Consider the following 18,160-nt stretch of genomic DNA (forward strand, 5'->3'; position numbering starts at 1 on the left):
GGCGCAACATTTAAGGGTCACACTACTACTCACTGCTCAACATAAGCAGTCTCATGTCCAATACAGAATGGATGACAAACTCTGCCGCATTATAACAATCTTGAATTGTCTGGATAAGAAACACCAAGGTCATTCGGAACAGCCAGCAAACTTTTTGCCATGGTAAGTCAAAGAGCATGACAATTTTGGCCTGGAAGCCACTTAGCAGACCTCAGTGCCAGGATTGTAGAGGATAAAATGATTTTTCCAAAAAACGTTATTCTCTTTAATTTATGATAAGGTGGAGTTGTAGGAAAGACACTGGGCTTGATCTTGCTGGTGAATGCCTGTACCTCCAGGCTCTCTGGCATAGGGTGTTGACTAAAGGAAGGTTGGATTGCCTGGTATGGGACTATGGCTAGAGGACTGACTATTAATAGGCTAATCTGAACATGTTCTGACCAAGTGCCCAAAAGGGTATCCCTCAGGGCATCATTAATTGTTAACAGGGGCTCTGTGGGATCCTGCCCCGGATGAAGTACTTCAGTCAGTACATTATTATTCTTCTGTTGTAGGAAGCTGCAAATCTAGAACTCATGCTGCTTTTCTCATAAAGAAGCAAGAGGCCCTTTCCTCCGTGTTAGGACAAGGTGGGAACACAAGACCAGTATTTGGGAAAGTATCAATCTCACTGTCATTTAAGTTCTTCATACCACTTATCATATGAAGGGAACACAGGAATCAACGTAATCATAGTTATCATTGGGCGAATCAGGGACAAAAAGATGGTATAAAGTTTGGGCGCTACCATGTGAGTAAGGGTAAGGTATCATAGAAGGTTTGCCTAGAGGCTATGTGCTAGACAGAGCCGGACATGATCTCATTCAAGGTTGTGGTGGATTCTGCCGAGTCAGATAGCACAATGGGCTGTATACACTCATCCATCATAGACTGCATCTGCATCAAAACAAAAGGAAATGCTGCAGGGGAGGGCGCTGGAACCAAAGTTGGCACCGGAGCCAATGCTGGACCTGATATGGGTTGAAGAGGAAGAGTTAGTGCCAAGGGCAGGCTAATAGTGTGAATTCTTGGGGCCGTAAGGAGTGCCAGGAGACTGTTGACTGTCTCCGGCAATGGCACCATCAAGACAGTCAACGGTGTTGCCCACTGTGTAGTGGCCACTGTCGAAGTAGTCATTCAACATATCAGCTACTGGCATCTATGAGATCAGCGTCGAAGTTGCATGTACCTTAGAAGCGGATTGTCAACGAGGACATCAACATTGACAGTCAACGTAATGTCTGAAAATCGTATTTTTTAAGATCTTTCTTCATAGCAGGTTGCGCATGGGTTTTGATTTACAGGAAGGTTTACCATGCTTAGTGATAGAGGTGGCTGCATGCGCTGTACCAAACAAGACCAATTCAGAAAACTGAATAAGTATCCTTTTTTGCGCTGCCTTCGTGGGAGTGCTTGGATGAGCACTTGCCAAAATCTCCTAAAGAGGGGGCATCTCTGGAGTGCAAATAGAACAATTTTCCTTAGCCATCAGATGCAATTGACAACCTACATTCTTTCTAAAGGTTTTAGATGTAAGTGTGACAAATGTCACATTTTGCCACCTTAAGAATTGGATGAAGACAGATACATTTAGAATGAAGATCACTACTGTAAATCTTCTTAAGTCCACAAGACGAACAGAGTTTGAAAAGTGTTTTCTTCTTTGTCAGCCATGGTGTTAGTTGGCTGCCAGATATAAAGATCTCCCTGGCCAAGAATTTGATACAGTTCCCCCTAAACAATCACAGAACGTTAGCTGAAGATGGTGTGCAAATCCAGGGCAAAATCAAAGGTGTAACAGATTTAAGGTTCAGTGAGACATCAGAGCAGAGCTCGATCAGGGGACTACCATACAAATGGTAGTAGATATCTGAGCTATGGTGGCCTCTATGGGGAGTTGGAGAGTCTAAGTGTCCACCTTGTGGGATAAAGTTTGGGTTCTTTCAAATGAGGTGAATGTACTACTAAATATACAACGATGATTCAGGTCTGTGTCCATTCTACACTGTATACTGCTATTTTGAAGTACCGGGGTATTCCAGCATGACTAATGGGAATGATTCAAGCATGTGAATGAATATCTGTAAACACAAATCACTTCTCTATATCTACCAAAGATTGAATTAAGAGGATCATTTGTATCTGGGATGAATAAACTTAAGTAATATTCCATTGATAAATGGACTGGTTAATCTGGTCAACCATCACATTTTAAAAATGGCTCAGTTTTTAAATTGTAATTTTTTGTTACTGCAGTAGCAGACATATTTAGGCTCTGGCCAGGTCAGCTCTAAATGGTAGTTTTGGCTTTATGATTACTTAGTTTCAAGCATCTTTCCCAGGCCTGCAGGTAGGAACCCTCTTTTAGGCAGGGTTTTCTTTTGATGTTAAGAGCATCACTATATTGTCTAAAAACGCACTGTGACAAAACTGGGCAGCAAGTGCACTTGCACAGCACAATCAGGACGCCAGCACACATCACAAATGCTGGTCTACTAAAAGCTAAATTCAAAGAATATACTCCTCCGATTATGACAATCATAAACATGCCAAATAGGAGTAAGGAGTGCACTAAAATTGAGATTTGTTTTTTAGCCAATAGCACTTCTGCTTATTAGCAGTCACGTCACATGAGACCAATAATCAGAGGCATAGTAACGGAAAACTGATAAAAACTGTTCAAAGGAATATATTAAATGATTGCTTGCCTGTGTGCACCTTCCCACTTTGTTTTTAGACTGATTTTGCTATCTCTAAATGTGGTTAACAAATTAATCAAAGGCACAGACTACAAAAATAATGCAAACTGTTTAGAGCAACAGTTTAGCCAGTAGCAGAGATGGCATCTCGTTGGATGACTGCTTCTCAAGCCCTAACTTGGGTTACAGAGGACAGCTGTGACGTAGGATCAGAGACTGAGACAGCATCTGAGGGACAGGGCAATGGTCCAGAATCTGGGAGTGATTTTTTCATTAAGAGGAGTCCCATTTGATAACTCCTCTTCCAGTGATTATGAGGGAGGTGATGAAGATAGTCCTGCTGTCCCTTCGCAAGTACAGTCTGTGGAGTGGGACAATAGCAGGTTAGCCCAACCCAGAGAGCAGGTACATGTGGCAGCAAGCAGAGAGAGAGTGCTCTGTTGGGAGCTCCCCAATTTAGTTCAGCCCCAAATTCCACCACCCAAATCATATTGTGGAGACATCAAAATTATCGATCACAAAACAACCTTGTTTTGTAAGGCAGGCACCTACGTTTTTGGTCCTGGGCTTGGCGCCCATATAGGGAAACCTACCAAATCCAGACATTTCTGGAAACTAGACATCCGGGGGAGTCCACAAAGGTGTGACTTGTGTGGATTCCCTGAAGTTTTCTTACCCAGAATACCCTGCAAAGTTGAAATGTTGATTAAAAACTCAATTTGTTCTTGCATTTCTGTCACACAAACTACAAGAATAAGCTGGGATCCACAAAATTCCTACCACCCAGTGTTTCTCCACCTGTCCTGATAAAAACGCTACCCCACTTGAGTGCCTGTACCTAGTGCCTGTGTCAGGAATGGATCACCCCAGGGTCAACAGTTGCCCTCATGTAAGGACCAACATTGGCCATTGTGTGATCTATTCCTGACACGGGACTAGGCCTACCCACACAAGTGAGGTACCATTTTTATCAGGAGACTTGGGGAAATGCTGGGTGGAAGAAAATTTGTGGCTCCTCTCAAATTCTAGAACTTTGCAGCACCGAAATCTGAGGAAAAAGTTTTTTGCCAAATTTTGAGGTTTGCAAAGGATTCTGGGTAACAGAACCTGGTGAGAGCCCCACAAGTCACCCCATTCTGAATTCCCCTAGGTGTCTAGTTTCGAAAAAGATATAGGTTCGCTAGGTTTCCCTAGGTGCCAGCTGAGCTAGAGGCCAAAATCCAGAGTTAGGCACTTTCCAAAAAACACGTCAGATTTAAATGTAAAAATGTGATGTGTCCATGTTGTGTTTCCTGCTGCAGGCAGTAGGCCTACCCACACAAGTGAGGTACCAGTTTTATCGGGGGAATTGGGGGAACACAGAATAGCAGAACATTTTAGAAATGCCCTGTAATTCACATGCTAGTATGGGGACCCCGGAATTCAGAGATCTGCAAATAACCACTGTTTCTCAACACCTTATCTTGGGCCCATTTATGAAATACAATAGTTTCCTTGATACCTATTTTTCAATCAATTGTTGTATAACTGATATACAATGAAAATCCATTGCAATGTGCAACTCATTTATTGGCTCTGGGCACCTAGGGTTCTTGATTAACCTACAAGCCCTATATATCCCCACATCCAGAAGAGTCAAGCAGACTTAACGGTATATTACTTTAAAAAATCTCCCATAGCTGGAAAAAGTTATAGAAGAAAATGTGGCCGGAAATGGCTTTTTTTTTAAAATTTATTTTTTACCTCAATTAAACACAAACTACCCCCAAATAACCACAAAAAGGGCTGAGCACGGGGGCAGAGGGGGTGGGGGAGGAGGGGGGCATTGGAGGAAGCAGCTAAGGGGTTAAGCAAAATCAAGCACTGAAAAAACAATTGTTGCATTCCAAAATTGTCTCACAGCTGAAGATATCCAGAGTCAAAAAGCGATTAAAAACGTACATTATTCCCCACCAAATTAATGTAGTTATTCAGTACTGCTTCTTGCACGCATATCCACACAGAGGAAAAAAATACTTCCCTGTAATGGTTGTTCTTCACTATAAGTATTTCATAGATTCACGTCCTTGAATTATCCTAGTTCTTTCTGGTATCTTCTTTAATACTGACTTTGTGGTTGGGCCTGTGTTGTTGCGGAGACTGGACGACTCAGGGATAGAACCCTCCAATAGTAATGCCCCTTGTCTTTGTCTATATGCTGTTTGAAGAGCTTTTTCTGTTTTTCCAGATCTACAGCTTTCAAAGTTTCTCTTTGTTCTTCTTACCAGGTTCTTTTCTTCTGTGCACTGGCCAAAGAGTGTGGATCCTGAAAGTGGTAAATTAGAAATCTCCAGTTGTGCCTTGGGTTTCAAAGAGAATAAATGGAGCCATGAGGATGTTCTTAATGAGATTCCATGACAATAGGCAGCTGCTGAAATTTCACATGCAGGTAGACTGATTTCTAGACCTTCTTTGAAATGCTTGCATAACAGCAATCTGCTTTTGAATGACTTAAGCAAGCAGGCAGTATTATCAGATGCCTTACATTTCTTATTCAGCAGCAGGACCATTGTTGACACTATGGCTGGATTCTGTAGGACCTTGAGTACCTCGTTCTAAATTGGATTGATAATTTGTACAGAAATTTGACTTCTTTAGTGAATCTCTGCAGTCCTAAAGGACACAGTCAACATCCTTCACTGGTAAAGAAGTATCAAAACATTTGGATACCCTTTGAAAAATAACACCCCCCCACGCTATGTAATTTGGTGTAAAACCTGTAGGCGCAGGCTATCGAGAATATGTTGAAGGGGATATATAGTCATCCCAGTAGGAGGTTTTTGAAAAGTGCCTTCCCATCATCATGGTTGTGATCTGTAGTGAAACCCATGTGGGCCAGTAACAGGGTCAAAGTAGCCAGTTGTGGTGTCTGAGCAGGAGATACAGCTTAAGCAACAAGTTCTGCAAGCTGTGGTCTTAGAGTAGTTGGTGGTGATACCCAGGTAATGAAACCAGTCAGAGGGTATTGTGTGGTTGGGCCTTTTCTGGAAAATACCTATAATATGTAATTCTGATATCCCTTTTGAGGGCTACTGGAATTTAGACTTAACCAGGTACTGTTGGTTCTCGATGCAAGTCATATTGTTGGTGATATTACCAGTGGGATGGGCAAGAATATTTTTCAAAAGGTTTGTATGACACTGAGTGATGTGGCTCTTCACTTCCTCCCACATGTGGTTCAGATATACTCTCAGTTGTCTTACTTCTGGAATTTAACTCTTAGCTGGCCAGGACTGTTGGCATGGTCAAATGGCCCTCCATTCTATGCCTTTTCTCTGTCAGAGTTTTGCAGGTGGTTGTTCAGATAGTTTTATTTGAGAAGTAGGCCGATGGCACAGCAGACTCTGAAGTATGTTATTTGAATTGAGGAAGATCTATCAGTTGTAGACAATCTATGCCAGAAGGTGTCTTGTTGTTCTGTGGCTTACCGGCTGATATGGTGCTGGGTGGCCCATCAACAAATAGGTAGTTGATTTCTTTGGAAACTGCTGATAAGGTTTTAGTGGAGGGCAAAGTGGTTGTCTGTTATTTTATGTTCCAGTCAATACATTTGACAGTGACACTGATGATGAAGTTGACGGAGCTCGATGTATACTTCTGTTTAAGCAACTGTAGATTTTGCTTGGCGATGGTGTCAAAGTTGTGTGAATCTTCATTTACACAAGGTGAGAGAAAAGCAGATGGAGAAAATGCTATCTTCTGCAGCTCTGGAAAAGGAGACTTGGAATGAGTGTGAGGCTTCTTTAGAGAGGATGGAGCTAGTTGAAGCTTGGGCTTTTCTGGGTGTGAGGTACCTCAGAAGATTTGCTGCACTACTAATATTTTTTTAAGCCTGTTTTGAGGTAGATGGGCCCTCTTCACCTAGAACTATTTCAGAGACCATTTGTTTTCTCCAGAAAGACATCCTGTGCATTTTTTTGTTGAAACTAAGCCTTCATCTGAGGCAGTTACCTCTTGATTTTTGAAGCCAATGATAGACTTGCCTCTATTATTTAAAATCTTACTGGAACGTTTCCTGCATAATTTGCAGTCTATGAATATGAGATGGATAAAGGCAATAAATACAGTCCTCGTCAGGGTCATCAGAATATAACCACAAGACCAAAGAGGTCTAAAAAGGCTCTTAGCAGTACCCAACATCCTGCTATTGTTTTAACAGGGAAGGCTTCTAAAATCCCTAACTATAAAAGACATGTAAGTATGACAAAATCTCAAAGACTAACTTATCAGAAGTGGTCTGAGTAGAACACAAGAAAGACTCCTGTATTACACGATGTGCAGTAGAAATCTGAAGGATGGCGGCCTCTATGGGTGTGGTTTTCAGTATAATTATCTCTGAGTGAAGTTTGCTTCTTTTTAAATTGTGATTAGGCTATTCAGTAGCCATGTTCAGAGCCTCTATGCTACATTTAACATGGGACTACTATTATAATGGTAACGTTATACTCCCCTCTCTACTACAGGGATGATTCAAGCATGCAACTATGCGAAGGGGGGGAAAATCATTTTTCATCTTCTCTTACAATGTTACCCTTATTTAAATATTTGTGTCTGATAGATTGCCTATCATTTTGTATGCTTACCCAAGAAGCCAAAGTACAAGCTACAGCTTGCTGGGAATCCCACTGCTCAGTTACTGTTGAAATTGAATGTTATGACCCTTTATCACTGGATATAGACTCTCTGACTTGATCACTGTCCTAATTAAAATGCACTAAAATGTACTACGCTGCAAGTCAATGGTGTTCAACAAATTAGGCTCTTTAGGTAAAAACCATTATATGTTAGGAATGAGTCAGGGATTCATGTTTTTTTCATAGCAAAGTTTAAAACCTTCAGATTTCTGTGTCTGAATCAAATTGACTGAAATTTCAAAATGTGATGAAAAACAGATTGTACTATATTGATATTAATATATACTGTGTCAAAGTCTGTAATTTCCATAACGAAGAGGTGAACATTGGCAATTGCATCATTACAAAAACAATACAAATACAATCCTTACCTGTCGGGCTTGTTTCTCTTGATCTCGTAGCCACTGGAGGTAGGATTCCCGGGCAACTTGCTCCTCAATGGCTTCATTTGTGGCTTCCCAATCAGTTGCCCTCTTTTTGTCCTCCAACATTTGCTGTTCTATCCAGGACTCCTCTGAGGTTTTAATGGCATTTTTCATTAATGACTGGTCAGCATACTGAAAAAAGAAAATCGCATCAAGTTAACTTGGTGGAATGAGAACAATCTCATAGTGAATAGTCACAGAAAACCATTAGGCCTCCGACAATGAAAGCAGATGACCGTCTCAGGCCCAGCTCTCCCAGTGCTGTTGCATGGCTCTCGTTCCGGTCTTTTCCTTGCTTTTCCCCCTGCTTTCTGAGTGCCTTCTCCTTGCTTTATTCACCCATTTGTGTGCCTTCTTGCTTTTCCCTCGTTTTCACAGCTTTCTCTGCGTTCTCTTGTTTTTTTTGTGCAGACTTCCCAGGCAACTCCGGACCATCACCTCACTCCAAGAATTCCAAAGGGTCCTCAAGGCCTGGCTGTTCGAATGAGCCTCCAGGATTTGTAAGTGCATGGATACCCTGTTGGGCGACTAGACACACTTTACAAATCCTGACTGATTTGATAGTCCACCGGACACTTCAAATTACTGCTGTTTGGATGATGGGATGACAGTCTGCATAGTGCTGCACTGCAACCACAGTCTGGATACCATCCGCCCTCAGCACATCAGAAAAAATATCTAATAAACCTATTAACAAATATGTAACAAACAATTGCACATCATGTGCTTGAACTGCTAAATGGATTTCAATATTCGGTGAGTATAAGATACTGGCAATATTTGTGGGAAAAAAAGAAAAAGAATAGAAAAAAATGGAAATTGATAACTGGAGATGGTGTGAGAAAATTCTGTATTACCCCAACCACTAATTTCTTTGAATGCTTAATATGACTGAGAAATTCACCAAACATTTCATAGCAATTATGGTTTTTAAAAAAGCATTTCACAGGTTGGACTATACTTGCCCTCACTGTACATTCACTTTTCTTGTCCACTACGCGTTCCATCCCCACTGAAATATAGACCGGTCCATAACCTACCCACTTCGGAAACCTCTCTATGCACCAGCTTCCCTTTTATAAAATCGAATAAACTTTTTTGTTAAACTTTAGGTGCTGCTTGGCTACCAATATTAAACAGTAAGCTGTGAGCAGAGAGCCACTTGTCTCTTACAGCAGAGACCACACACAGACAATACAAGTGAGACAAAACATGACAAATTTAAGACACAATAAACGTGGGGCACAGAAACTATACATAACACAAGGCACTCATGACAAGAACCATTGCACAAGACATGACAAGAGGCGCACATACAGGACACAAGTCTCTGAAACATGGGACTTTGATCCTGGGGTATCCCCTTCTGGTAACTGCTTCACGCCATTTGAGCTTCAAGGGATTATTAGCACTACTTGAGTAGACCTGCAAGTCACCTCCATGTAAGGAGGACCCCCCTAGCACATGAGCAGAAAGTGTGTCAAGACCATGTACTTAAATCATGATTCTTCATACTGGTATTAAAATTCCCAATGAATCAGTCTCCGGCCCATGACCGTGCAAGACCATTTAAGATCAGCATACAAGAAACAACCTTTTTTTAATTTTTTTTCATCAGTGTGCTTTTGGTCAGATGACGTCAGGAGATACACTGCAGTAACTCAGACCAAGAGAAACTCAACACTGTCAGTGTATCACACACAACAAAAACCCATCTGAAGTTAAGACCTTTAGAGCTAAGGACTGAGTAGGGGAAGCAGGATAAGCCAGATGTCTCAAATACTTAGGGATATCGCAGTCTAGAAACTTCATAATCAATGCATTGAGAATCCAGCCATTGCAAAATCTTGCCAGCTCAAAACGAATGAAGGGAGAACCAAGCAGCACCCAGAAACAGGCAACTAGTTTGCTGAACCACATTAAAGCCACAAATAGGGACCCTTTCTACTCATTTTGATCAGGACGGCTAAGAGACCTCCACAAGCTGCTTTGAAAAAACATTTTTGTTAAAGAAGCATCAGAAGCAAACGCCTATGAAGCTGTGTTCTGGTACTATTCTATCCTGCATACCAAACAGTAATGGGGTTAAGCTTGATACTCTGTACAATTTTCATTAGCAGTTATAAAAGTAAGAATAAAGTAGAAGGAAAGATTACTTTTGTTACAGGTTCTGCATAGCAGGCATCTTTACTGAAGTCATAAATGTCCCTCCTGCTGCTCCAGTATTCAGTTCATGTGTGCTAGACCTCAGTAGTAAAATCTGCATTACGCCTTTCAAAGTTAACTGTGTGTAAATGGCCAGTATAAGGGATGTTGCAAAAAAAGAACCCATCTCCATGTCTGGCTGCATTTTCTCTCATTTTCAGTGGATTTTTGAGCAGCAACGTTTGACTTTATGCTCTAGTTTTGCTTTATGTAATATTTTTCATTTAAATTGGACAACACTGTACACATCTGGAAAATTGAGCTTTAGACAGACTCTGGAACAGTTATATACAGATGTGCACTTAGAAGCTTCCATTCATGAAAACGTAAAGTCTTCCAGGAACCCTGAATACAGTAGTCCTTTATTCTAAGACTTAGGGCTATAAATGAAGATCCTACAATGGAAATCTAAAACAGTATACTGGATCATCTAAGCGGGTGTTTTAATGCAATTTGCCCCATCACAATTAAAGCTAAAATAGAACAAGTTACTTCCCTTCGGTAACGCTTTTTCTGGTGGATACAGGAGTCACCTGTAATCCACAGGTAGCTACTGTATCCAACAGAAAAAGCGTTACCGAAGGTAAGTAACCTGTTCTTCTGATGGATACAACTGCCTGTGGATTCCTCACCTAATGAATAGAATCCCAAAGCAGTACCGCACTTGTCGGTGGGTGTCTGGCCGGTCACACCAAGAAATCCTGCAACACAGAACGTGCAAAATGGCTGTCCCTCCTAACTACCAAATCCAAGCAATGCTTCGCGAAAGTGTGGAGGGAAGGCAAAGTTGTTGCCTTACAAATATCCACAACTGGTACACCTCTAGCTAAGGCCGAAGTGGCAGACTTAGCCATGGGGGAATGGGCCCTAAAACCCTCAGGAAGAACCTTCTTTGCCAGTGAATAACAAATCTTTAAGCAAAGAATGACCGACCTGGAAAGGGTTCTTTTGTGCACGGCTTTGCCCTTCATCTTACCCACATATCCAACGAAGAGCTGATCATCAATACAAAAGTCTTTTGTCCTTTCAATGTAAAAACTCAAAGCCCTTCTTGGATCTAGGCGATGATGTCTTCCCTCCTCCTTTGAAGGATGGGGAGGAGGGTAAAAGGAAGGCAGCATTATAGATTGCCCCATATGAAAGGGAGTAACAACCTTGGGAAGGAAAGCCACCCTGGTTCTCAGCACCAGCATGAAAGGAGGTCAAAAGAGGTTTCACACTAAGAGCCTGGAGCTCACTCACCTAAAAGAGTGATGGCTGTGAGAAAAAAAGTTTTCAAAACGAAAAATCTCAATGGGCAAAAATGCACAGGCTCAAACGGTGAACCCATTAGAAAAGTAAAAACCAAATTCAAATCCCACTGAGGCCTGAGAAACGGAGTGGAAGGAAACTTTAGTCAGGCCTCTCAAAAACCTAACTATAGGAGACGTAAATAAGGAAGGCAGACCAGGAAGGCACAGAAAGGCAGACAGCGCCGATAAATAACCCTTCACAGTCGCAACTGCACAACCCTTCTGTGCCAAGGAAAGGGCAAAAAGCAAAACATCAGACAAAGGGGCATTTAAGGGATCAATTTGCTTCTCTCCACACCAAGTAACAAATTTTGCCCATCTGCTGGCATAGACCGTTTTGGTGGAGTGTTGTCTGGCTGATAAGATAACATCCACCACTTTTGGAGGGAGAGAAAAAGAACTCAGATTGCCCCTTTCAATCTCCAGGCATGTAGGTGCAGGTTCTGGAGGTGGGGGATGTAAAACTTGCTACTGCAACTGTGAGAGGAGGTCTGCCCTGTGAGGGCGACTGAGCAGAGAGCACAGTGAGAGTTGAAGGTCTGTGTACCACACCCTTCTTGGCCAATCCAGAGCTATTAAAATGACGTGAGCCCGATCTTGGCGAATCTTCCTCAGAACCGGAGGAATCAAGGGTATTGGGGTGAGGGGGGGGGGGGGGGGAACGCGTAAAGCAACTGGTCGCACCAAGACATCTTAAATGCATCCCCCAACACTCCTTGCACCGGATACTGGAGGCTGCAGAACAACAGGCAGTGTGCATTCTCCAGAATGTCAAACAGGTCTATCTGTGGAAAACACCACATCCGAAATATGCGAAGAACCAGGTCTGGATGGAGAAGCCACTCGTGATCGGCCAAGGAATGCCGACAGACTGTCCGCACATACGTTGAAAAACCCGGCCAGATGGTTTGTTACTATGCAAATCCGATGGTCCTGAGCCCAGGACCAGAGCCGCACAACCTCTCTGCAGAGAAGGTACAACCTTACTCCTCCCTGCTTGTTGATGTACCACATCGCAGTAGTGTTGTCCGTCAAGACTTGAACTGACGGACTGTGAAGGGACGGGAGGAAGGCCTTGAGAGCCAGATGTATTGCCCATAATTCTAACAGATTGATGTGAAACATCTGTTCCACTGGAGACCAATGACCTTTGATCTTCAGGTCCCCCAGATGAGCTCACACCCTAGACTGGAAGCATTGGTTATGACCATGGCCACCTGAGGTGGTAGACAAAACAGCCTTCCTTGGGAAAGGTTGCCGTCCACAGGCCACCATCGTAGATCCACTACAGCGTCTCTGGAGATAGTTATCGACTCCAAGATCCCCTTTGTGTTGAAACCACAGCTTGCGGAGGCACCACTGGAGAGCCCTCATGTGCCAACGTGCTTGAGTGACCAACAGAATGCAGGAAGCGAACAGACCAAGCAGACTTAGGACTTTCAGGACCGGAACAGCCGCTCCCTTTTGAAACACTGGAATCAGCGCCTGAACATCCTGAAGACCTATAGAGAGGGTTGGCAGGCTGTTGAGTATCGGACTGTGACCTTCCACGAAAAGAGGATCCACGGCCAAATCCCCATAAACTCTGAAAGGATCTGAAGGGTGTGGATGCTGAAGCCTATAACCTAAAGGATCTTGCAGTAGCCCTGCTGACTTTAAAACGTTCCAAAGCAGAGCTGGCCTTGGACCCAAACAACATTTCACCATGAAACGGAAGGTCCAACAAAGTTGTCTGAACGTCCATGGAAAAGCCAGAAGACCTAAGCCACGCATATCTCCTGGTCGCCACCAAAGTGCCCATTGCCCTGGCCACTGAATCTGCTGTATCCAGGCATGACTTAATCTGTTTGGTCGCCCCTTCAGAGTCCAAAATGAGCTCAAACTGCCCCTGTACATCCGGAGGCAAGCTCGGCACCACAGCTCTTGCCGTGTCCATCAGGGCCTCAACATACCTGGAAGTTCGAAGAATTCAGCAGCCTTCCTTACAACAGTGTGATAGGATGCTGCCGCCTCTAAATTTACCCGGGGATGAAAGATCCCACTCAGGGGAGGTATCCAGTCCACTTGCAGAGTCCAGACCCAGAAACTCCCCCGTAGGCTGTGGAATCTCCTTCCTCTAACAGCTGTTACTGATATTCCTGCTCCTCCAAGAGCCTCAAGACTCTCCTTCTTGATCTCAATCTGGCCTATAATCTTGGCATCAACAGTTAGACGTCGACGACGCCGGTTTCAAGGCAGGTGGAGGAGATGGTGGAGATACACTGCGTCCCGACCCGGATACATCTGGCACCGGCATCAACTCCATTGGCGCCGGCGGTAATAATATCTGTGGCAATGTCGTCATCACCGCTGAACCAGAACTCTCAGCCGGATAGAAGGGTACAAACGGGGAACGCTAATGGACCCGTGGGACCAGCTGATGCACCAGCAGGGGCCATAGCCTTGTTGAAAATGCTACACATAGCATTAAGGAAAGCCGCTGGATCCGCTCCCGAGTCGGGAAGGCAGGAAACCTCTGCTCATCCTGAGGCACTTATATCAGATCTGAAACTTGCGCCACCGGCTCCTGAACCAACAGGGGTGAAAAGTGAGTTGGAGGACTCACCGGGGACTCAACGACCTCAATCAGGGACGGCGCTGGAAAAGCCTATGGATTCGGAAGCTGGGTAGATATCGCTGGACAAACCTCACACGCCGTACGTCGTCTAGGAGGGGACCAAGATCGAGACTGATCCCTGGAAGAACAGGGTTGAGAATCGTGCCGGCGCCGCTTCTTATGAGATCTCGAAGACTTGTGAGAAGAAGAGTCCCTCGCCTTAGATCTTTGATGACCCTTGTGTCCCCTCTTAGCTTTTGATAAGAAGAGCTTAGCCTCTCTTTTAAGGCCTTCGGGTTCATCCTCTGGCAGGATACCACCCCTCCACGTCGTGGTCCGAACTTAGGCACCACAAGCAGTCTTCATGAGGATCTGTGACTGACATTCAACCCCCGCACTCATGACAGCTTAAAACCGGATTTCTTTGGCAGAGACATTGTAACTAGTACAAGACACCTTTGAAACAGTAGCTGTTTGAGAGCCAGGAAAAACCATTGGCGTCGAAGGCACGGGAAAAAAAAGGGAACTGACGTCAGCACGCTGGCGAGGACTTCTTATTGCCACGAAGTCAGACGGAGTCACATGCGGAACCGTGCAATTGTGACGTGCTCATCGACGTGAAAAGCTGGGAAGAAAGTTTACGTTGAATGCTGGGGCATTGGGAGAATTCATAAGGTGAGGAATCCACAAGTAGTTGTATCCATCAGAAATATGCTATACTTAAAGCAAAAAAGTGAAAGGTGATCAAAGGTTAAATCGTTGGGCCTCTTCAAAATTGAAATGAAATGTACCTTATATACTCAGAACCAGTGCTTAAGTTGACCGATGGTTGCAGGTGGGGGTTCATCTGTGCTCATTTTTGGGTATCACAGCTTTTCATCATCAGACTTTGGCCCAAAAAAAGAGAGAAAGGTAGCAAAGGAAGAAAGCAGGGATGAAAAGTACCTACTACAATGAAATAAAGCAGCAGAGTGTGTAGGTGGTGCATGAAATGGAATTAAGACCAGGCACAGCGCTGATGACCAGCAACCTTGACATTTAGTAGCCGGCTTCTGAGAAAATCTCTGTGCTCTGGTACTTTTTCTTTTACTAAGTAAACACTTCCCAGCACTGGTAACTAAAGACAGAAAGATCCCCTCAGAGGAAACTGTCTTTGCATTCCATAGTTCAAATAATATGCTTGTTTCCTTCTAATCTACAGTGAGGGCACAATGAAAGAACTCTACTTATTCAAAGGGCTAACTTGAAAAAAGGCTATGATTTAAATGCTGGGGAGAATTAAGCCCCTCGTCACTCCAGGGAGAAGTCTAATAGTCATAAAGAATGATTTCCACCATAAATGCTATAAATACAGGCCAATGTTTTATGAGACACAAAATTAAGTCTGCTCCGGGGTCCCCCTCTACCACCTTTGACCACACAGAAAGGACTGCCCAAAAGAAAAAGCTCGAATTAGAAGCTGTACCTCTAAAGGGAATTTATTTACAATCATCACAAAAAGTAACATCTCCGCTCGTAGGTTGACCAAGGTTCAATATGTATATGGTGCGTCGACTACCTGTCAGTAAGTTCAAAGGCTGAACTGAACCTTCAGACAGAAGAACAAGAGCTTCCGGAGAAACTAACACCTTACTTATGCTTGAGTAAGGGACTTCATTTAAAAAAAAAACAAAAAAAAAACACTACGAATGGACATTTCAGACAAGTAGTTGCGATTCCAGAAAAACATGCTTTAAAGAGAGTACAATTAAATCTAATTCTTAAATGAATCCTGTCAAAATGTAGAATATACATGTTTATCTTTAGCACAGTGAATGTTTGGAAGAGGTAATTTGACAAACTTTTGGCATCTGATATTTTGCCTTTTCCTGACTGGTCCCTTCCGCGACCGAAAAATGCTTATGCAACAGTTGGAAATGAAGAGACCGGGTCAAATGAGCTCACGTGCCATCGCATGATAAAGAAGGCAAAAAGAGGAGACTGAACTCCAAAGTAACGGCCTACATGCAAAGAAACTGGCCTGCTTCAAAACAGGTGAGGAAAGCAAAGCCTTTCATACTGCTGATTAAAAAACAAACAAACAAACGTAACAGAAGGCCGCTGCACTTAATTAGAAGCCTCCACTTAACCCTTAGTAGCCCTCGCATCTTGCTGGGATTTATCACACCTGTCTGCAGCTAGAGAGGCCACAGAGAAGTGATACCAGAGGTGCGAGGTTTCACTTTGACTAAACGGCTCACATTCAACTTGAAAATAACATTTTAGCAGTGAGGAGAGCTCTGAGTGCAGCCCAGACACAAACCTTACTAATACTTAGAGGTCAGGTGTGGGTGGGCTAGATATGCATGTATGTGCGGTGGGGCAGCGGGGAAAGGTCGTTTTACGCTAACTATGGTGAAGGGGCTTTCCTTCTTTGCGTACCGAAAGGTTTGCGGCAGGAATCGGTCAAAAGAAATGAACACCTGGATACAAATAGACGGAGATTCTCAAAATACAGTCAAATAGTGAAAAAAAAACACACCATTCAGGGATGTAGTTGGTAAGGAAGTCCGCATCATGTGCCAAGCTGTAATGCTCGAATAGCTTCATAGGAACAAGTAATTTCGAATTTCTGAGACTTTAACACCATATTTTCACCTCTGATTACAAAACTACAGCTTCCAATTCAGGGCATCAAGACAAGTAGATAGATTAAAGATTCCAACTAAAATCTAACAGACGCACATGCAAACTCCACATTCCAGCATCTCAGTGCACAAAAATGTATTCATGGTAATGTCATCAGTATGTTATGTTAATAAGGCTTATAACGCACACGAATCACCCTGTGAGTGGTCTCTTAGCACAGTTCCAGAAACAAGGCTTCAAACAGAGCAGTTAACCCCTCCGCTGCAAACCCCCCCCCATTCCTCCCTTCCAGCACCCAATCGCCCCTTCCACCCCTCCCCCAGTGCCAAGCCTTTTTTTGGCTATTAGTGGTAGTTCACGATTAGGCCCTCATAACTTTGTCCACTTAAGCTACCCATGACAAATTTACGTCCTTTTTTCCAACATCCTAGGGATTCTACAGGTATCCAGACTTAGTGGGTTCCCCTGAAGGGAGACCAAGAAATTAGCCAAAATACAGCAAAAATTTCGTTTTTTGTTTTTCTTTCCAAACAAATTAGAAAAAAGGGCTGCAGAAGGCGGCTTGCGGTTTTTCCCCTGAAAATGGCATCAACAAAGCTTCCCAACTTTCAGGAACAGGCAGACTTGAATCAGAAAACCACATTTTTCAACAGAATTTTGGCATTTTACTGGGACATATCCCATTTTTACTATTTCTTTTGTGATTTCAGCCTCCTTCCAGTTAGTGACAGAAATGGGTGTGAAACCAATGCTGGATCCCAGAAAGCTAAACATTTCTGAAAAGTAGACAACATTCTGAATTCAGCAAGGGGTAATTTGTGTAGATCATAAAAGGTTTTCCCACAGAAAGTAACAGCTGAAAAAACAAATTTTGAAATTGAGGTGAAAAAAACCCAGCCATTTTACTCCACGTTTTACTCTAACTTTCTCCTGCAATCTCAGATTTTTTTAAAGCAATATACCGTTACCTCTGCTGGACTCTTCTGGTTCCGGGGATATATAGGGCTTGTATGTTCATCAAGAATCCTAGGTACCCACAGCCAATAAATGAGCTGCACCTTGCAATGGGTTTTCATTCTATACGGGGTATCCAGCAATTCATTTGCCGAAATATATAGAGTGAATAATACGTATCAAGAAAACCTATGTATTTCAAAAATGGGCACAAGATAAGGTGTTGAGAAGCAGTGGTTATTTGCACATCTCTGAATTCCGGGGTGCACCTGTGTTTTTGGTCCTGGGTTCAGCAGCCATACAGGGAAACCTACCAAACCCAGACATTTATGAAAACTAGACACCAGAGGGAGTCCAGGGAGGTGACTTGTGTGGATCCCCCAGTGTTTTCTTACCCAGAATCCTCAGCAAACCTCAAATTTAGCTAAAAAAAAAAAAAAAAAAAAAAAACATTTTCCCCCACATTTCGGTGCGAGATCACCGCACCGTGACAAATTTCCTACTACCCACCGTTCTCCTCAGTCTCCCGGTAAAAATGATACCTCACTTGTGTAAGTGGGCCAAGTGCCTGTGACAGGGAAGAGCCAAAACATGTCGAAACTGAGGGGGAACCAAAGAGGGTCCAAAATGATAGCTTGAAAAAAAAAAA

General features: G+C 43.2%; 1 protein-coding gene across 2 annotated transcripts in view; it reads right to left on the minus strand.

Moving 5' to 3' along the window:
- OTUD5 (OTU deubiquitinase 5) overlaps window positions 1–18,160 on the minus strand; it is a 426,591-nt gene that overhangs the window by 105,873 nt on the left and 302,558 nt on the right. For both annotated transcript variants that reach the window (XM_069209506.1, XM_069209505.1), the window contains exon 6: window positions 7,783–7,968. In XM_069209506.1, coding sequence (XP_069065607.1) covers window positions 7,783–7,968 — 186 coding nt within the window. The remainder of the gene's footprint in view (window positions 1–7,782; window positions 7,969–18,160) is intronic.

The sequence above is a fragment of the Pleurodeles waltl genome, chromosome 10 (assembly GCF_031143425.1).
Source record: "Pleurodeles waltl isolate 20211129_DDA chromosome 10, aPleWal1.hap1.20221129, whole genome shotgun sequence".
Classification (NCBI taxonomy): domain Eukaryota; kingdom Metazoa; phylum Chordata; class Amphibia; order Caudata; family Salamandridae; genus Pleurodeles; species Pleurodeles waltl.